The sequence below is a fragment of the Rhinopithecus roxellana genome, chromosome 18 (genome assembly GCF_007565055.1).
Source record: "Rhinopithecus roxellana isolate Shanxi Qingling chromosome 18, ASM756505v1, whole genome shotgun sequence".
Classification (NCBI taxonomy): domain Eukaryota; kingdom Metazoa; phylum Chordata; class Mammalia; order Primates; family Cercopithecidae; genus Rhinopithecus; species Rhinopithecus roxellana.
In genome coordinates this window covers 96,929,943-96,946,132 of record NC_044566.1, presented here as the reverse complement: position 1 = coordinate 96,946,132, position 16,190 = coordinate 96,929,943, and the positions used below count along the sequence as shown (strand labels likewise).

General features: G+C 40.9%; 2 protein-coding genes across 2 annotated transcripts in view; one reads left to right on the top strand and one right to left on the bottom strand.

The window, feature by feature from the left end:
* HS6ST3 (heparan sulfate 6-O-sulfotransferase 3) overlaps nt 1–16,190 on the top strand; it is a 771,625-nt gene that overhangs the window by 98,665 nt on the left and 656,770 nt on the right. The gene's annotated exons all lie outside the window — the stretch shown is intronic.
* LOC104658812 (ferritin light chain) lies at nt 8,399–9,303 on the bottom strand. Its single transcript, XM_030921925.1, has one exon. It carries the CDS (start codon nt 9,102–9,104, stop codon nt 8,577–8,579), a length of 528 nt encoding a protein of 175 aa, XP_030777785.1. The 5' UTR covers nt 9,105–9,303; the 3' UTR covers nt 8,399–8,576.

Below are 16,190 nucleotides of genomic sequence, written 5' to 3'. Positions count from 1 at the left end.
GGAGACCTTTGTGTGTGGGCGTAAAACACCCCAGGACTTAAAGCCTCATCTAAAGATATTTGAAAATCCAAGTAAATTGTATACATCAGGGTCACCATTTTCTATTATTTTTGACTCTGTGGGCAAATGTGTAGAATGCTTCTCAGAGGGAGCCTACGACATTTTTCCCCTGAATGTTCCTTCATATATCCGTTTCTAATCAGACTCTCTGATAGATAAGCCTCTTTTGCTGTTCTTAGCTCTGTGTGTGAGTACTCATAACTCTCAGCATGGGTTTTTCACCTTTATTCACAATGGGCTGATGGAGCATTTCTTATGTTATTGTCCTTCAGGTGCCACCAGTGATGATGCTAGCCTCGAGGGCGGATGTGATTGAAGAGGCCACTGTATGATTAACAGTTTCTGCGATGTAATTTGCTGTGAAAACTGTTTCTTGGTTTGTGGCCCAGGACTCTCTTAGCTATGATCAGATCTGATTTACGGGGGGCCCAGGCTTTCATTTTCACAATCTGTCCAATACTGTTGCCACGAGTGAGGCATCCTAACACATGTCCTCTGCTTTGGTGGTGGCAGGGCTGCCTCTCAGCATTTTGCAGGTAAAAAGAACACTCTTTGAGTCTGTGCTTCAGCGTGCCTTTGTAAAACTTTTGGTACTTGTCTGAATTCTGTTCACTTTGCAGCAACTGTTGTGATATCATATATCTATCCCACATCTGGTTAAGAACATCTTTACAGCTGAGAATACCACTTCCAAGCTGATCAAATAATTAACAACAGATAGCTGCCATTTACTGAGGACTTGCTAGGTGCCATGCGTCTTACCTATGCTATCGTATTTATTTTGTTGCCAGGAAGTTAAGGCATTATTCTTATTTTACAAATGAGGATATTGAGACCTAGAATATGAAGCACTTTGCCCCAGGTTTCCCAGTTAGTCAGTGCCAGAGCCAGTTCAGAGCCCAGGGCTCTATGACTCCAAAGCCCATGTTTTACTTGATGTGACTGCAGTGCCCCGTGGCTTCATATTAGATTATAGAATAGGTTCTGGCACTTGAATATTGGCCATAGACTGTTAGTGAACTGTGACTCAGTGACACTATGGCCAATTTCCAAGACTCTAAATGTATTATTTATGGCAGATCCTAAACATTCTGACATGTCATGGACTTGACACAACCACCCTTTGATTGGCCGGCCAATACCATGCTGGTGTTCCATTCCATCTGTCCTCTTGCTGACCTGGCTAGCAATTTCTTTGTCTGTCCAGCAGCTGATGGAGAACTCGCTACCCAAGTAGGAGAATTCAGTGGTAACTTCTTTCTCTCCATCGATAATGAATGCCTTTAAGTGAATCTCCTTAAGGGGAGGTTGGTGTCTGTGTTGGTCTTATTCTGGTACTTGTCAAATGTTAGCCAGTCAAGTTCTAATCGTGTTGTTTGTAGAGTGGTGCTGGTTATACACATTATTACGTAGGGTATACTGGTATATAAAGCAGACATATGTTTATTTTCTGGTATGTTCCTCTTCCCCCTCTAGCACCAGGTCATGGGAGTGTTGCCTCTCACCCACATCCCTGGGGTGTCACTTAAATACTATCACAAGTGAGGTTTACTGTAAAGTACTATGTTTCATTTAACAAACATGAGAGAACTTGACATAGTGTGATATCTAGGTGTATTGGTTATAGTTTAGTGAGTATGATGTTTATAGCGATTTTTAGATAAAGTTGAATATTAGTCTTAATTATAATTTATATGTAACATGGGTTTTGTCTCAAAATCAGGCTGGGCATGGAGGCTCATGCTTGTAATCTCAGCACTTTGGTAGGCCAAAGCTGGAGGATCTCTTGAGGCTGGGAGTTCAAGACCAGCCTAAGCAACATAGTGAGACCCGTATCTCTACACAAATAAACAAGCAAAATTAGAGTAAACTTTCTAGAAAAGTAAGTATAATCTTGATCAACTTTCTTAATCTTTTTGAGTCATTTTCCTCATCAGTAAAACGGAGATAATATATATGCTTCCTCACTTAGATATTTATTGTTAATGGAGGGGAACATATAAAAAGTGCCTTGGATGGTGCTTGGCATGTGAGTCCTCAAAATGGCATTTCTCTTTTCTTATAAACTGTGAATCATTGCAAAGTAATTCTTAACCCATTTTCTTTGGATTTTGTTTATCATTATAGTTATTAATGTGTAATTGTTGTTATTATCAGATGATTGCATGGGGATATTTATTGTCCATAATTATGTGAATGAGTATCTAGGTTACTCCTATGCTAGTATAAAAGCTTTTTCCCAATATACTATTTCATATTGAATTTTTGACAGAAATATTTAGATCAATATTGTCACATCATAGAAAATATGTAGCTATGGCTAGCACTAATAAGGTATTAAATCCAGGTGTTTATACTGTTTTATTTGGGGGAATCATTTTAATTAAGCAAGAATGGAAAATGCATTTCAGTTCATTTTTCTTCATCTGTAATTTTCTATAAATAAAATTTCATGGCTTGATTAAATCTATAGGAATTATAAGACTGTAAAAGAAATGAAAATTGATTATTATTTTAATTTTAATGCTCTTTTTTATTTATAGTTTTATTGAGTTTTCTTTCAGAGAAGCTTATGAACTGTAGTCTTAAAAACGTAAAACAGAGTTCATGAGTGAGGGCTGAATACAGGATGGGGAAATAAGTCATGGGGATTGTAACAGAGTCAACAATAGCAGATTCAAATTGAATTACATTTAATAATGAATATAAGTTCCTGTGTTATACAACCATTAATTTTCAGTTGGACACTTATCACTAGGTAAGGTAAAAATGGCATTCTCTTGGCTGGGACGTCCCTCTAGCATGGATCTAAGATGCAGGGCTATCTCTCGACAGTTATTCAACATGGAATTTGTCTGTGAGGTCCTCATCTTGAGGTCTGCACTGTGGTCTTCCCATCCCTGAAGTATTTAATGTCTTCTGGGGGTCCAAAAATCAGTCAACATTGGCTACAGTAATAACTGTCAAATCCCAGTGGCTTACACCAGAAAAAAAATTGCTTCTTGCTCATTACTTGTGGCTGTGGATTGGCTGTGGCTTTTGCCCAGGCTGCGGGATGACTGTGGGTCAGACATTTCTGGACCCTGGACTGAAAGGAGCCACTCCTATCTGGGACCCCTCATTGCAGTGGGCGTGAACCCAAGAGACTAAATCAACTACATGAACAGATTTAAAGCCAGGGCATCATGTTTGCTCACAGGGCTTTGGCTAAAACTAATCACATGGCCAGTTCCACAGGATGGGGGTAAGGCAAGGACAGGAAAGGAGAGTAGATATTTGTGAGCGGTAGTGCAGCCCACCCCACATTGACTCAGATCTTCTGAATCCACCTACGTGTTAGGGAAGAAATAAGATGGTAAAAATTCGTAATATATTGTAAATTCCCTCACCTGGCATTTATTGAACCGTGTAGTATGCTGTAAATGTTAAAAAGATAAATGGCCCACAGTTGATGTCCAATGGAAACTTATATAGTGTTTTATAGGATCATATGTATTTGCAAGTGACTACAACATATCCATCCATTCATTTGTTAATTTGTACAATAAATACTTAGAACCATTTACTGTGTTGCAGGTACTGTTCTAGGTGCCAGGTCCTTTGTGTGCTTATTGGGTCTCTGCCTGGGCATTCTCCTTCAGTCCCCTGGCTTCAGTTACCATCTGTATGGTGGTGACCGAACCCATTCTCGGGCACAGACTCTGTCCTGAGCTGCATATTAACTATCTTCTACATGGATACATGTACTTTTATTGATTTATACCTCTCTAGTACCTCATATTGAAAACAAACTCCTTGTACCTCCCCAAACTACTCTCCCAATGTGGTCCCCACTCACTCATGTAATCAGTTATTCATTCATTCATTCATTCATTCATTCATGGCATTCAACAAACATTTACTGACTCCTAACCCTATGCTAGGTGCTCCTCAAGGTGTTGGAGATAAAACAATGAACAAAACAAGCTTCTTGCTTTCCAAAAGCTTACATTTTGAAGGTAGGGAGACAGCAGAAAGCAGGTACCAAATAACAACGAAACTAAATACAGATAGTGAGAATACTGGGAAATAAAAATAAAATAACAAGTAGGATAGCTAGGGAAGGCCTCTTGAGGAGAGGTGGCATTTCAGTATGGACCTGAATGGAAAGAAGAAACCAGGAATGTGAAGAGCTGGAGAAACTCTACTTCAGGTTCAGGGAACACCTGGTGAAAATGCCAGAAGCTGGGGCATGCTTGAAGAGGGCCAGTGGGGCTGAGTGACACAGGCTAGATGGGATTGGAGATGTGGCCAGGACCTGGACATGATAGGCTGTGAAGGCCGCAATCAATGTGGTCCAAGTGTGATGAAAAGCTGTTCGTGTGACTCCATCATCAAGCCAGGTCATTCTTGGTCCCTGTTTCTTCCTCATTCTTATGTCTAATTAATCTTTGTGACTTTCTGTTTTCCACAAACTTCTCAGTTTTACCCACCTCTCTACATTCCCACCGCTACTTCCTCAGTCCATGCCATCACCATTCATGGCAGCTTCTGACTGGCTTTTCTGCCTCTAGACTTGCCTGCTTCCAACCTAGTCTCTACCTCACTGCCCGAGTGACCTTTCTAAAATGCAACTTTGATCAAGTCCATTCCAGCACAGAGACATTCAGTGCTTCCAATTGCCTTGTGCTCCAACCTCTCTCATCTTTGCTGCACACACGCACAAGAGCACGGTCCCACTATGCTACGGTTCTTGTAGTTCTCGGAATGTATCACAGTCTCTCTCACTTTTATGACTAGGAGTGCTTAGTTTTTGTGCATTCTGTTTCTTCTCCATTCCTGCACCTGGATAACTTCAATTACTCCTTCAAGGCCTCGACGCAAGTAGTGTTTTTCTTCCCTAGCAACCCAGTCTGAGTTAATTACCTCTCTTATGTGCACTTACTGCCTCTTGTGTTGTTCCTTCCTATTTTAGCATCACTCCATATTTTACTCATCTGTCTTTCCCATCACGGTGTGAGCTGTTTGTCTTATTTATTCTCCTATCTGAAAGACCTAACACAGTGCCCTAAAACTAGTGGATGTTTAAAAATTTTTGTCGATTGAATGAATATATACATGTAATTCAAATGACCAAAGATGTGAAGAAAGAGGATTTTTTTCTCTATGGGTAAACCAGTGCGTTGTAAATAAAATGTGCTGTATAAAAGCTAGCTGATTAGGTTAAGTGGGAGGATATAATATAAGCTGTTTCTTGAAACATGAGTAGGGTTAGGCATATGGAAAGAAAAAGAGAGCATCCTTACAAGTCAGAAAGCATAGGCAGCTTAGTGCAGTGGAGAGAACATTGAGCCACACAACACCAGAGTTTGACTCTTGTTACTCACTGCAAGACTTTGGCCAAGTAATTTACCCAGTGCATACTCAGGAGCCAGAGACCTCGGTTCAAATCTGACTCTGGCATTTACTAATTATGGCCTTGGGCAAATTACTAATCCTTGCAGGATTGCTGTGAGGATTAAAGGAGATAACAAAAGTACTTAGAAAAGTGCCTGGCAAATATTATTACTGTTATTATTAGTACTCAAATTCAGATATGAATATTTTCAAGAGATATCATGTTGACCAAATATGATATTTTTTTCTATTATAGTTACTTATTTTACTTTATTTTCCATTCAGTGGGTACATGTGCATATTTATTATGTGGATATATTGCATGCTGGTGGTGATGGACTTCTGGTATACCTATTACCCAAATAGTGGACATTGTATCCAATAGATACTTCTTCAACTTTTGTCCCCCTACCACCCTCCCCCCTTTTGGGGTCCCCCATGTCTATTATTTCCGTCTTTATGTCCATGTGTACCCATTGTTTGCTTCCCCCTTTTAAGTGAGAACTTGTGGTATTTGGTTTTCTGTTTTTCATTCTTTTTTTGGCTGTATATATTCCGTAGGATGTATATACCACATTTTCTTTATCCAGCCAACCATTGGTGGACATTTAGGTTGGTTCCAGGTTGGTTTCATGACTTTGCTGTTGTGAACAGTGCTGCAATGAACATACGTGTACTAGTGTCTTTTTCATATAAAGATTTATTTTCCTTTGGGTAGATACTCGATAATGGGACTACTGGATCGAATATGATATTTTTTAAAAGGCATGATGGATAGTAAATTAGTATAGAAATATACTAAATTAGAATGAGTATAAAGTTGGGAAAAAGTGAAAAATGGTTCAATATAAAGACAGGTTGAAGGAAAGAGTTTTTCTAAGCTCTCTGAGAGGTATTATTGCACTCGAGTCTTCTGAGAGGTCTTGGCATGTCTGTCAGCCTCCTTGATTGCTGCTGTTCCTCTCTCAGCAAATTGCAGAGCTGCCAAGTCCATGACTTCCTTGATGCTAGTCCTATCTCTAACACTTCCTCTCATCCTTCTGATGGCATTGGCTCCAGGTTTCTGTACAAAGCGAGATGGGAGAAATAATCTCTGAAGCTGAAGCTCAGAGATCTCTTTGCTTAGGTTTTAGGTGGCATCTGCTAAATCCACGGGATTTTCCCACCTCTATCTTGTTCCTGAACAAAACCACTCATTTTTTTATTGCTGGAGTAGCATCATCTTCTCAAAGCCAAAAGAAATAGGAAGGAACATGACTTGACAGTTCAATTCCATTCTATCAGCACTTTCAGCTTCCACTGCGTACTTGATTCTGTATTACTTGGGGATGTCATTAAGGTCGTGTAAATAACTAAAATGGGGAAGAAGTGGTTGAGTAAAGGCAAAAGAGGAAAAGAAAAGTGAATGGGGCCTTTGGTGTAGGCTTTCTAAGAGAGCTGTGAAACATGATGGGGTAGGGATTAAAAAAAATACTGAACTCCCAGATGGCGATCAACTGAAACAGGTCAGGACTGTGTTGTGGATATGTCTTAAATGTTTAGGGTGATACTGATTATGGGCACACTCTTTAAAACTGGAGCAGATGTTACAGATTTTAAAAAGAAAACTGAGAGGAGAAAAAGAAAGAGAGAGAGGCTGAAAACAATAATGATCTAGCATATGTCTTAAGAGTTGGCAGTTGCTTTGATAATATTTGAGTATACGTTGCAAGAGTGTGCAGGGCATTTAGAAAGAGGAGTAGTGAAGTTTCTTATGGGATTTCATTAAGCCCCTTTCTAGCCATCTTATTATTTTGTAAATTGAATCAACTCTTTCAGGCCACCAGAGCTAATTAATACTTTGGGTAATCTGCTACTTCATTAACTGGAACTCCTTGAGGAACCCAGGAAGCTTCCAAATGTGCATTCTGGGAATAATTCTGTTGCTTTTCAGTAATAACAACAACAGACATGAGTTATTGGACATTTACAATGGGCTAAGCACTGTGATCTGAGCTTTGTGGAATTCTCTTTTAATCTGCACAATAATCTTGTGAGTAGACATTTTCCCCTGCCCATTCTCAAAGCCCTTGTCTTCCTTATTTGCCGCCATTCCACATATTGCAGCTGTTTTTCTGGCATCCTCGTTTCATTGTATATACGATATTGGGAAACCAGGAGGGCACAAACATCTGCTTGTAGGAAATGCATTGTGTCTGCCTAAACCTGATTGCCAGGAAGCTAAACCAAAGAGCCATATATGAAATAGACAGAATGCATTTGAAGATATTTAGCCCTGGCCTCTGAATTTTTAATATAATCCCTTTAGATGAATTATTGTCAATTATAAATTCAGGGAAATATGGAGGTCTCTGTTTTCTAGACTTATCTTGGTACCCAGAAAATTCATATTTTTAAAAATTAAAAATTTATTTTCTCCCAGCTTTATTGGAGTGTAATTGACAAATAAAATGATATATGTTTAAGATATATGTGATATCTTGATATACATATACACTGTGAGGTGATTACCGTCATCAAACTAATTAACATATCTGCCACCTCACACAGTTACTGTTTTTTGTGTGTGGAGCAGAGGGTATCTTAGCAAATTTCAAGTATACGTTATTACTAATTATAGTTACCATACTGTACATTTGATCTCCAGAACTTATTCATCTTGTAACTGAAAGTTTGTATCCTTTGACCAAATCCACCCCCCACCATCCATCCATTTCACTCACCCCCAAAGCCTCTGGCAACCACCTTTCTACTCTGTTCCTATTAGTTTGACTTCTTTAGACTCACATTGTTATATTTCTCTTATTTCTTTTTATTCCCTTTAGCCTTTCTTATAACAGTTACCTGTCATTTCTATTAGGTAAATTGATCCCATTTCCAAACTTTAATTAACATTTTGTTATTGATTAGACTTAGAGGTCATGTGCTGCTCGTGGAATTAATGTGAATATTATTATTATTATTTTTTTTTTTTTTTTTTTTTTTTTTTTTTTGCATCAAAAAGCTTTATTTCCATTTGGTCCAAGGCTTGTTAGGGTCGTTAAGAAAGCTGCCTAGTGGCTGAAGGGAGAGGCTTAGGCAGAAGCCCTATTATTTTGCAAGGGGCCCTTCAGAAGTCGCTGGGCTCAGAAGGCAAGATCTTAGTCGTGCTTGAGAGTGAGCCTTTCGAAGAGATACTCGCCCAGCCCAGCCTCCGGGCCGGCCAGCCTGTTGAGGTTGGTCAGGTGGTCACCCATCTTTTTGATGAGCTTCACTTCCTCATCTAGGAAGTGAGTCTCCAGGAAGTCACAGAGATGGGGATCCGTGTGGGCAGAACCCAGGGCATGAAGATCCAAAAGGGCCTGATTGAGCTTTTTCTCCAGGGCCATGGCGGCTTTCATGGCATCCGGGGTTTTACCCCACTCATCTTCAGCTGGCTTCTTGACGTCCTGAAAAAGAGCGCGACCGCCACGCTGGTTTTGCATCTTCAGGAGACGCTCGTAGCCCTCGCGCTTCTCCTCGGCCAATTCGCGGAAGAAGTGGCTCACGCCTTCCAGAGCCACATCATCGCGGTCGAAATAGAAGCCCAGAGAGAGGTAGGTGTAGGAGGCCTGCAGGTACAAATTGACCAGGCTGTTGACGGCTGCCTCCACGTCGGTGGAATAATTCTGACGAATCTGGGAGCTCATGGTTGGTCGGCAAGAGGGAGCTAACCACAAAAACGGTGCTGGCAGGTCCCAGAATCAGGAGATGGCCGAGAAGTGGTCCCGGAGGTTGCAAGTGGAGATGAAATCGAAGGGCGCTCGGGGCCTGGAAGAAAGAGTCCCCGGATCTGTTCCGTCCAAACACTGTTGAAGCAAGAAACAGACCCGCAGGACCGCCGAACTGCCGTGAATATTATTTTTAATGGTTATTTTAAAATGCAATTTCATTGATTTCAGATATAAAACCATTACTCCTTTCAAGAGAGCAATATGTTGGGGCGGAAATGATGCTTTCACTGTTACTAGTTCAAGATTTGTCTGCTAGTTTCAAGGATTTTCTTTTTTAAAATGTCAAAACTAAAACGGGAAACAAAAATAACATTAACAGACCCACGTAGGAAATTATATTATTTGAGGATGTCAAATTGGAAGATGGAACATGTTTTTTTGCAGACCTCCCTGCCTCCTGAAAATAGCAATGAATAACAGAGAAAATCTTTAATGCCATCTTTGAGCTTTTGCTTGATGAAAGGAACTACTGTATAGCTTCGAAGGTTTAAAAAAAAAAACACTCTTTGCAGAAATATTTTATCCTTTCTGGAGCGTCTTCTCGTCTCTGCGCCTAAGTGCGGTCCCAGTGGCATGCTTAATCCATCTTCACAGCCCTGCATATCTTCAAGTGTGTGCATAAATTCTGTCAGGAAGGAACTACGACCTCGTCGTGAATAACTGCAAACAACAACTATGTGTGGGACTCTATTGCTTGATGTAAACATGGCCCTGGGTGATCACTCTGCACTTTGTCTTTTAGGGTTATAAGGATGGGAGTGAGCTCCTCACCTTGGTAGCCGACGCCATGCAGTCAGTAGCAAGCATTTGCTGTAGAGCCAGTACCTGAGACGCATTGCTTGGCTATTTCCATCAATCATCATCTATTCTCACTCACTCCAAGTGTTCACAGATGACAGAAAGTAATTCAGAGCCCTTTGTGCCTCAGTTCCCTTGTTTGCCAAACAGGGATATTCTTGTATCTCTCACATAAAGTTATTATGTGAGTAAATGAAGTAAAACACCCAGAGCATCTTGAACAGTATCTGGCATGTAGTAAAATATGCACTCGATAAATGTTAGTTTAAAACATTTTTTTTTCTGCTCTTAAGAGTAGGCTTGAGTTCATAAATCTCAGGAACCAAACGATTTCTTTCTATTTTAGATCTGCTTTTACTTGTGTGCTTTTTCCTCAAGTGTAAGGCATCATTTTGTACTCTTACAGTATGTTCCTGAGAGCACAGATGTGAGTGAAAGTGAAGAGTGATTTAGTATGAAGTGTCGCGCTGGGTCTGCACATCAACTGCTTCCTCTGCCACCGGCTGAGGCAGCCACCACTGGTAGCCCATAGGGTTCCTGGCGTCCACCTTCTACCGTCCTACTCAAATCTGTCTTCTTATCTGGTCTCTGCCATCCTTGTTGCTTCAGTTTCATAGCTGGTCTGACCCTCTTGGCCTCACCTATTTGGATTGTAACCCATGTGTATAGTCTGTTGGGATTTTGACAGACATCTCCTAAGTGTCTCCCCGGAGAATGTCTCCTCTGCTCTCTACTTTTTGAAGGGTTAATCCAACAGGAGGGGAAAGGTACTGTGTTGACAGAAATCCCCACAACACCCTATGCCATGGGTATTGAGTCTTCTTTTGGATAGTTGATACAAAACAGCATAGAGAGAATGAATAACTTCTCAAGGCTATGGGACCGATGAATGCTTTGCTGTGCTTTGAGGAGCATGCTGATAATGACTGTGACTTTGGTAACTGTTATGTAGCTCAGAGCAGGGGCTTCAGAAGACATGGGTGTGCAGTGCTCACCTGCAACATGCTGATGTCACTGGAGGGAGAGCTGTGCTAGGTGGGCAGCAGCAATCAGAGGGACCTTTCTGAAGAGACTCACTAGTGACATAGTTGGCTTCTGTCCTCCTCTTTCTTTGTTATAGGACCCCAGTATTTAGCTACTGATATTGCCATCGGAGGCAGAGAGCTTTATTCAGCTGCAGCTCTGTCCATGGCATCTGCTGATCCACTCACAGCCTTTGTTTTTCAGAGTTAGGAAGTGCCTTTCTTGCTCCAAAATGCAACTTTCTGACCAGTGTTTCTGAACCATCCTGAGGTTTATGTTTCTGGCTCTGTTATTCGTTGTCTGTGTGACCTCCAGATGAATCTATGTGATTCACAGAGGACTGACTGATTGTCAATGACATGACAGGTGATTGAAATGTATTTGATAGATAAATGATAGAAATTTTCTTTAGCTTTTAGGGCTAAAGTACATCTGTATTATTCCGTTTTCACATTGCTGATAAAGATATACCCGAGACTGGGAAGAAAAAGAGGTTTAATTGGACTTACAGTTCCACATGGCTGGGGAGGCCTCAGAATCATAGCAGGGGCAAGAGAAAAGGAGAGAGAAGCAAAAGTGGAAACCCCTGATAAACCCACCAGATCTCGTGAGACTTATTCACTATCACGAGAATAGCACAGGAAAGACTGGCCCCCATGATTCGTTTACCTTCCCCTGGTTCTCTCCCACAACATGTGGGAATTCTGAGAGCTACAATTCAAGTTGAGATTTGAATGGGGACACAGTCAAACCATATCATTCCACCCCTGGTCCCTTCAAATCTCATGTCCTCACATTTCAAAATCAGTCATGCCTTCCCAACAGTCCCCCAAAGTCTTAACTCATTTTGGCATTAATCTAAAAGTCCACAGTCCAAAATCTCATCAGAGACAAGGCAAGTCCCTTCTGCCTATGAGCCTGTAAAATCAAAAGCAAGCTAGCTACTTCCTAGATACAATGGGGGTACAGGTATTAGTTTAATACAGCCTTCTAAATGGGAGAAATTGGCCAAAACAAAGGGGTTACATGGCCCATGCAAGTCCAAAATCCAGTGGGATAGTCAAATTTTAAAGCACCAAAACGATCTCCAGCTTTCATGGACTGGCATTTTGTGTCTGTGACTTTTCCAGGTGCACGGTGCAAAGTGTTGGTGGATCTACCATTCTGGGGACTGGAGGACAGTGGCCCTCTTCTCACAGCTCCACTGGGCAGTGCCCCAGTAGGGACTCTGTGTGAGCGCTCTGACCCCACATTTCTCTTCCACACTGCTCTAACAGAGGTTCTCCATGAGGGCCCCCTCCCTGCAGCAGACTTTTGCCTGGGCATCCAGGCACTTCCATACATCTTCTGAAATCTAGGTGGAGGTTCCCAAACCTCAATTCTTGACTTCTGTGCACCCGCAAGCTCAACAACATATGGAAACTGCCAAGGTTTGGGGCTTACACCTTCTGAAGCCACAGCCTGAGCTATATGTTAGCCCCTTTCAGCATGGCTGGAGTGGATGGGACACAGGGCAGCAAGTACCTAGACTGTACACAGTGCGGGGACCCTGGGCCTGGCCCATGAAACCACTTTTTCCTCCTGGGCCTCTGGGCCTTTAATGAGAGGGGCTGTCATGAAGGTCTCTGACATGGCCTGGAGATATTTTCCCAGTGATCTTGGGGATTAACAATAGGCTCCTTGCTACTTATGCAGATTTCTACAGCTGGCTTGAATTTCTCCCCAGAAAATGGGTTTTTCTTTTCTATCACATAGGCTGCCAATTTTCCAAACTTTTGTGCTCTGCTTCCCTTATAAAACTAAATGCCTTTAACAGTACCCAAGTCATCTCTTGAATGCTTTGCTGCTTAGAAATTTCTTTTGCCAGATACCCTAAATCATCTTCCTCAAGTTCAAAGTTTTACAAATCTCTAGGGCAGGGGCAGAATACCACCAGTCTCTTTGCTGAAACATAACAAGAGTCATCTTTACTGCAGTTCCCAACAAGGTCCTCATCTCCATCTGACACCACCTCAGCCTGGACCTTATTGTCCATATTGCTATCAGCATTTTGGGCAAAGCCATTCAACAAGTCTCTAGGAAGTTCCACACTTTCCCACGTTTTTCTATCTCCTTCTGATCTCTCCAAGCTGTTCCAGCCTCTGCCTGTCTCCCAGCTACAAAGTCACTTCCACATTTTTGGGTATCTTTTCAGCAATGCTCCACTCTCCTGCTACCAATTTACGTCTTAGTCCGTTTTCATGCTGCCGATAAAGACATACCCAAGACTTAGAAGAAAAAGAGGTTTAATTGGATTTGCACTTCCACATAGCTGGGGAAGCCTTAGAATCATGGTGTCGGCAAGAGAAAATGAGAGAGAAGCAAAAGCTGAAATCCCTGATAAACCCATCAGTTCTCGTGAGACTTACTATCATGAGAATAGCGTGGGAAAGACCAGCCTCCGTGATTCATTTACCTCCCACTGGGTCCCTCCCACAACATGTGGGAATTCTGGGAGCTACAATTCAAGTTGAGATTTGAATGGGGACACAACAAAACCATATCAACATCTAAACACTAACAATATATAAATGAATGTGCTTTATGGAGTTAAAATAGGGCTTTCGCATCATGCAATTGTATTCTCCATGTACATTGTGGAACAATTATGGTGAAGGTGAGATTTTGTATATATGATATTAGATTGCTTTACTTTAAAAAGGAGCAACCACAGAGTACGTTTTGACAGTTACCTGTTTATCCCTAGGACTTCAATTATATTAATTTAAAAATTAATTATAAGCTTGCTGGATGAAACTTAGCAGGCTGTTATGTAGCCAAGTGCCTACTCAGCATTAAATTCATTTTAATAACTGAGGATTAGCTATAAAGAAATGAGAACCATTAAATATCTATTGATTTTTTGGGGGTTCTGATTTCTGCATTGCGTCTGTGTATTTCATTTCATTTTTAATTTTAAAAGCTAGACTATTCTTATTCTAAGGCAAAGCCGAGGCTCTGGCAAATTGTAACATACTTTATTTTAAAATTTGACTTGAATTGTAGAAGACAGGCCTACCAAGAAACAACCCATGTACAATTTTATTCATTTTTTGGCTATAGAAAAGCCTAGGAATGCCCCTTAGCCAGTGTCATAGTCAAAGGACATGCAGATTCTGGCTTCATATGTGTGTGTGTGTGTGTGTGTTTTTAATATAGCTTGCTAGCAAGCCAAATGGGAATAAGATTAAAATTAAACTTCCTCAGAGTAGCCACCAGGCTTGGTAGCCGACTTTTAGACTCTTTTTAGGAGCAGAAAAATATTTCTGACACTGAAAATGAATTGTGTCCGTGTTTCAAGTCTCCAAATAGAATGTCTTCAAGAACTATAGGCCATACTTAGTTCTAAACAAACACTTAAAATGAACTTCCTTTACAGTAAAGTATTAGAACTGAAATTTGCAAAGATCATTCAGCTCTGTGCCCCCATGTTTCAAAAAATGTCTGGCATAGTTGGAGGTGGAACTAAAAAGTGGGCTCAACCATTAGAATTCTGATAGTCAACTCTGCAATGGCTGCCCATTTCACTCACAGTAAAATCTCACACCCTGCAATGGTTCTTGAGGCCCACATGATATAACTCCCTTATTTTTTTGAACTTATCCCTTATCACTCTCCCCTACTTTCGTGACTTGAGCATCTTTGCTATTTTGACAGGCCTGGCATTCTCCTGCCTTAGGACTTTGCACTGGCAGTTCTCTCTGCCTGGAAGGCTCCTCTCTTAGGTATCTTACATGGTTAATTCCCTTCAGTCCTCTTTGTGCTCAAATATTGTACTCTCATAAAGTGTACCTTGACTATCCTATCTGAAGTTGCAACTTGGCCATCTTTCCTCTTCTCTCCCCAGACCACGGCATACCTAGTCCTCCTTGCTCTGCTGTAATATTTCATTTGGCACGTTTTATAACTATATTATTTTTTCCCATTTGTTATATCTCTTGGTTTTGGATATCTTCCCCCAAACTACTTGAGGGCAAGAATTTTTGTTTTGCTCACTAATGTATCTCAGGTACCTAGAACAGTAGCTAGCTATACTTATTGAGTGGATGACTACAGAATATACCTTATGTCGTATTCAGAATGCCTCTCATTTCAAATTCCTCTCGCTTTAGCTTTTGTTTAATACATGATCCTACTTTGCCTGTGGACTGTAACCCTCCTAGCCTGATCCCACCATCCCAGTTTTGTGTGTGCTGTAGTGCCACCCTTGTGCCTGTCAGGACAGAGCCCAGGCTAGAAAACTTATGACTGTGAGTGCATGGCAGATGGCCATGGTATTCTGCCTGGTTATCTCTGAGATTAGAGACACAGTTGATAAACGACAGCCTGCCAAGCATCTATTACTACATCCCAGCTGTGCATGGGAGTGGGTGTGCATCCCGCAGACGGCTGTATGCAGATGCACCTGTTTCACTCTGAGCTCTGGCATGTCTCAGAATTTCTGACGATAGGGGCTAAATAGATGGATCGATTTGGGACCTGATTTAAGTGGTGAAATTCCTTGCCTCAAAGGAAGCTTGGCCTGCAAAATGGCATCATCAGAATTTCAGATGAGAGCTGATCTGCTTTCCAATTAGCTTCCATTTCAAATTTCTAAATTCCTTGCATGGAGGAAGCCATCCTAGCTTAGGCCGGTTGGGATAATGATATCTTCCACCCCAGGTTTCTGTGATTAATATTGGTCTTTACTTGTGAAGGCCACAAAAAATTTAACAAAATAGCAACATTAAAAAATTGATATCGGAAGTAAAAATTCATTATTTTTCATGGAGAGTTATGTTTTCTGCCATTGCATGAATGATGCTACATTAAAATTTCATTCCTGTTGAGTTGGATTCCTTCCAGTGCCCAAGGTATATGGCTGTAAGAACCATATAATATGTGGTGTTAGCACTCTTCTTAGAGCGTAAACTTTAAACCTGCATAGAAGGATTCTAAAGAATGAACTGAAGATTCTTTGTATCTCCTGCTTTTATAACATTCAGCAAGTACCATGTGAGAATTATATGAATACATTTTCATGAAATTGATGAGGATGGATATTTAATATTTATTAGGTACTGAGAGTAGCACAGTTTCATTACATTTTTCAATATAAAATAGATTTCCATCTATATAGTCATTGAACTTGTTAGTGTTGCA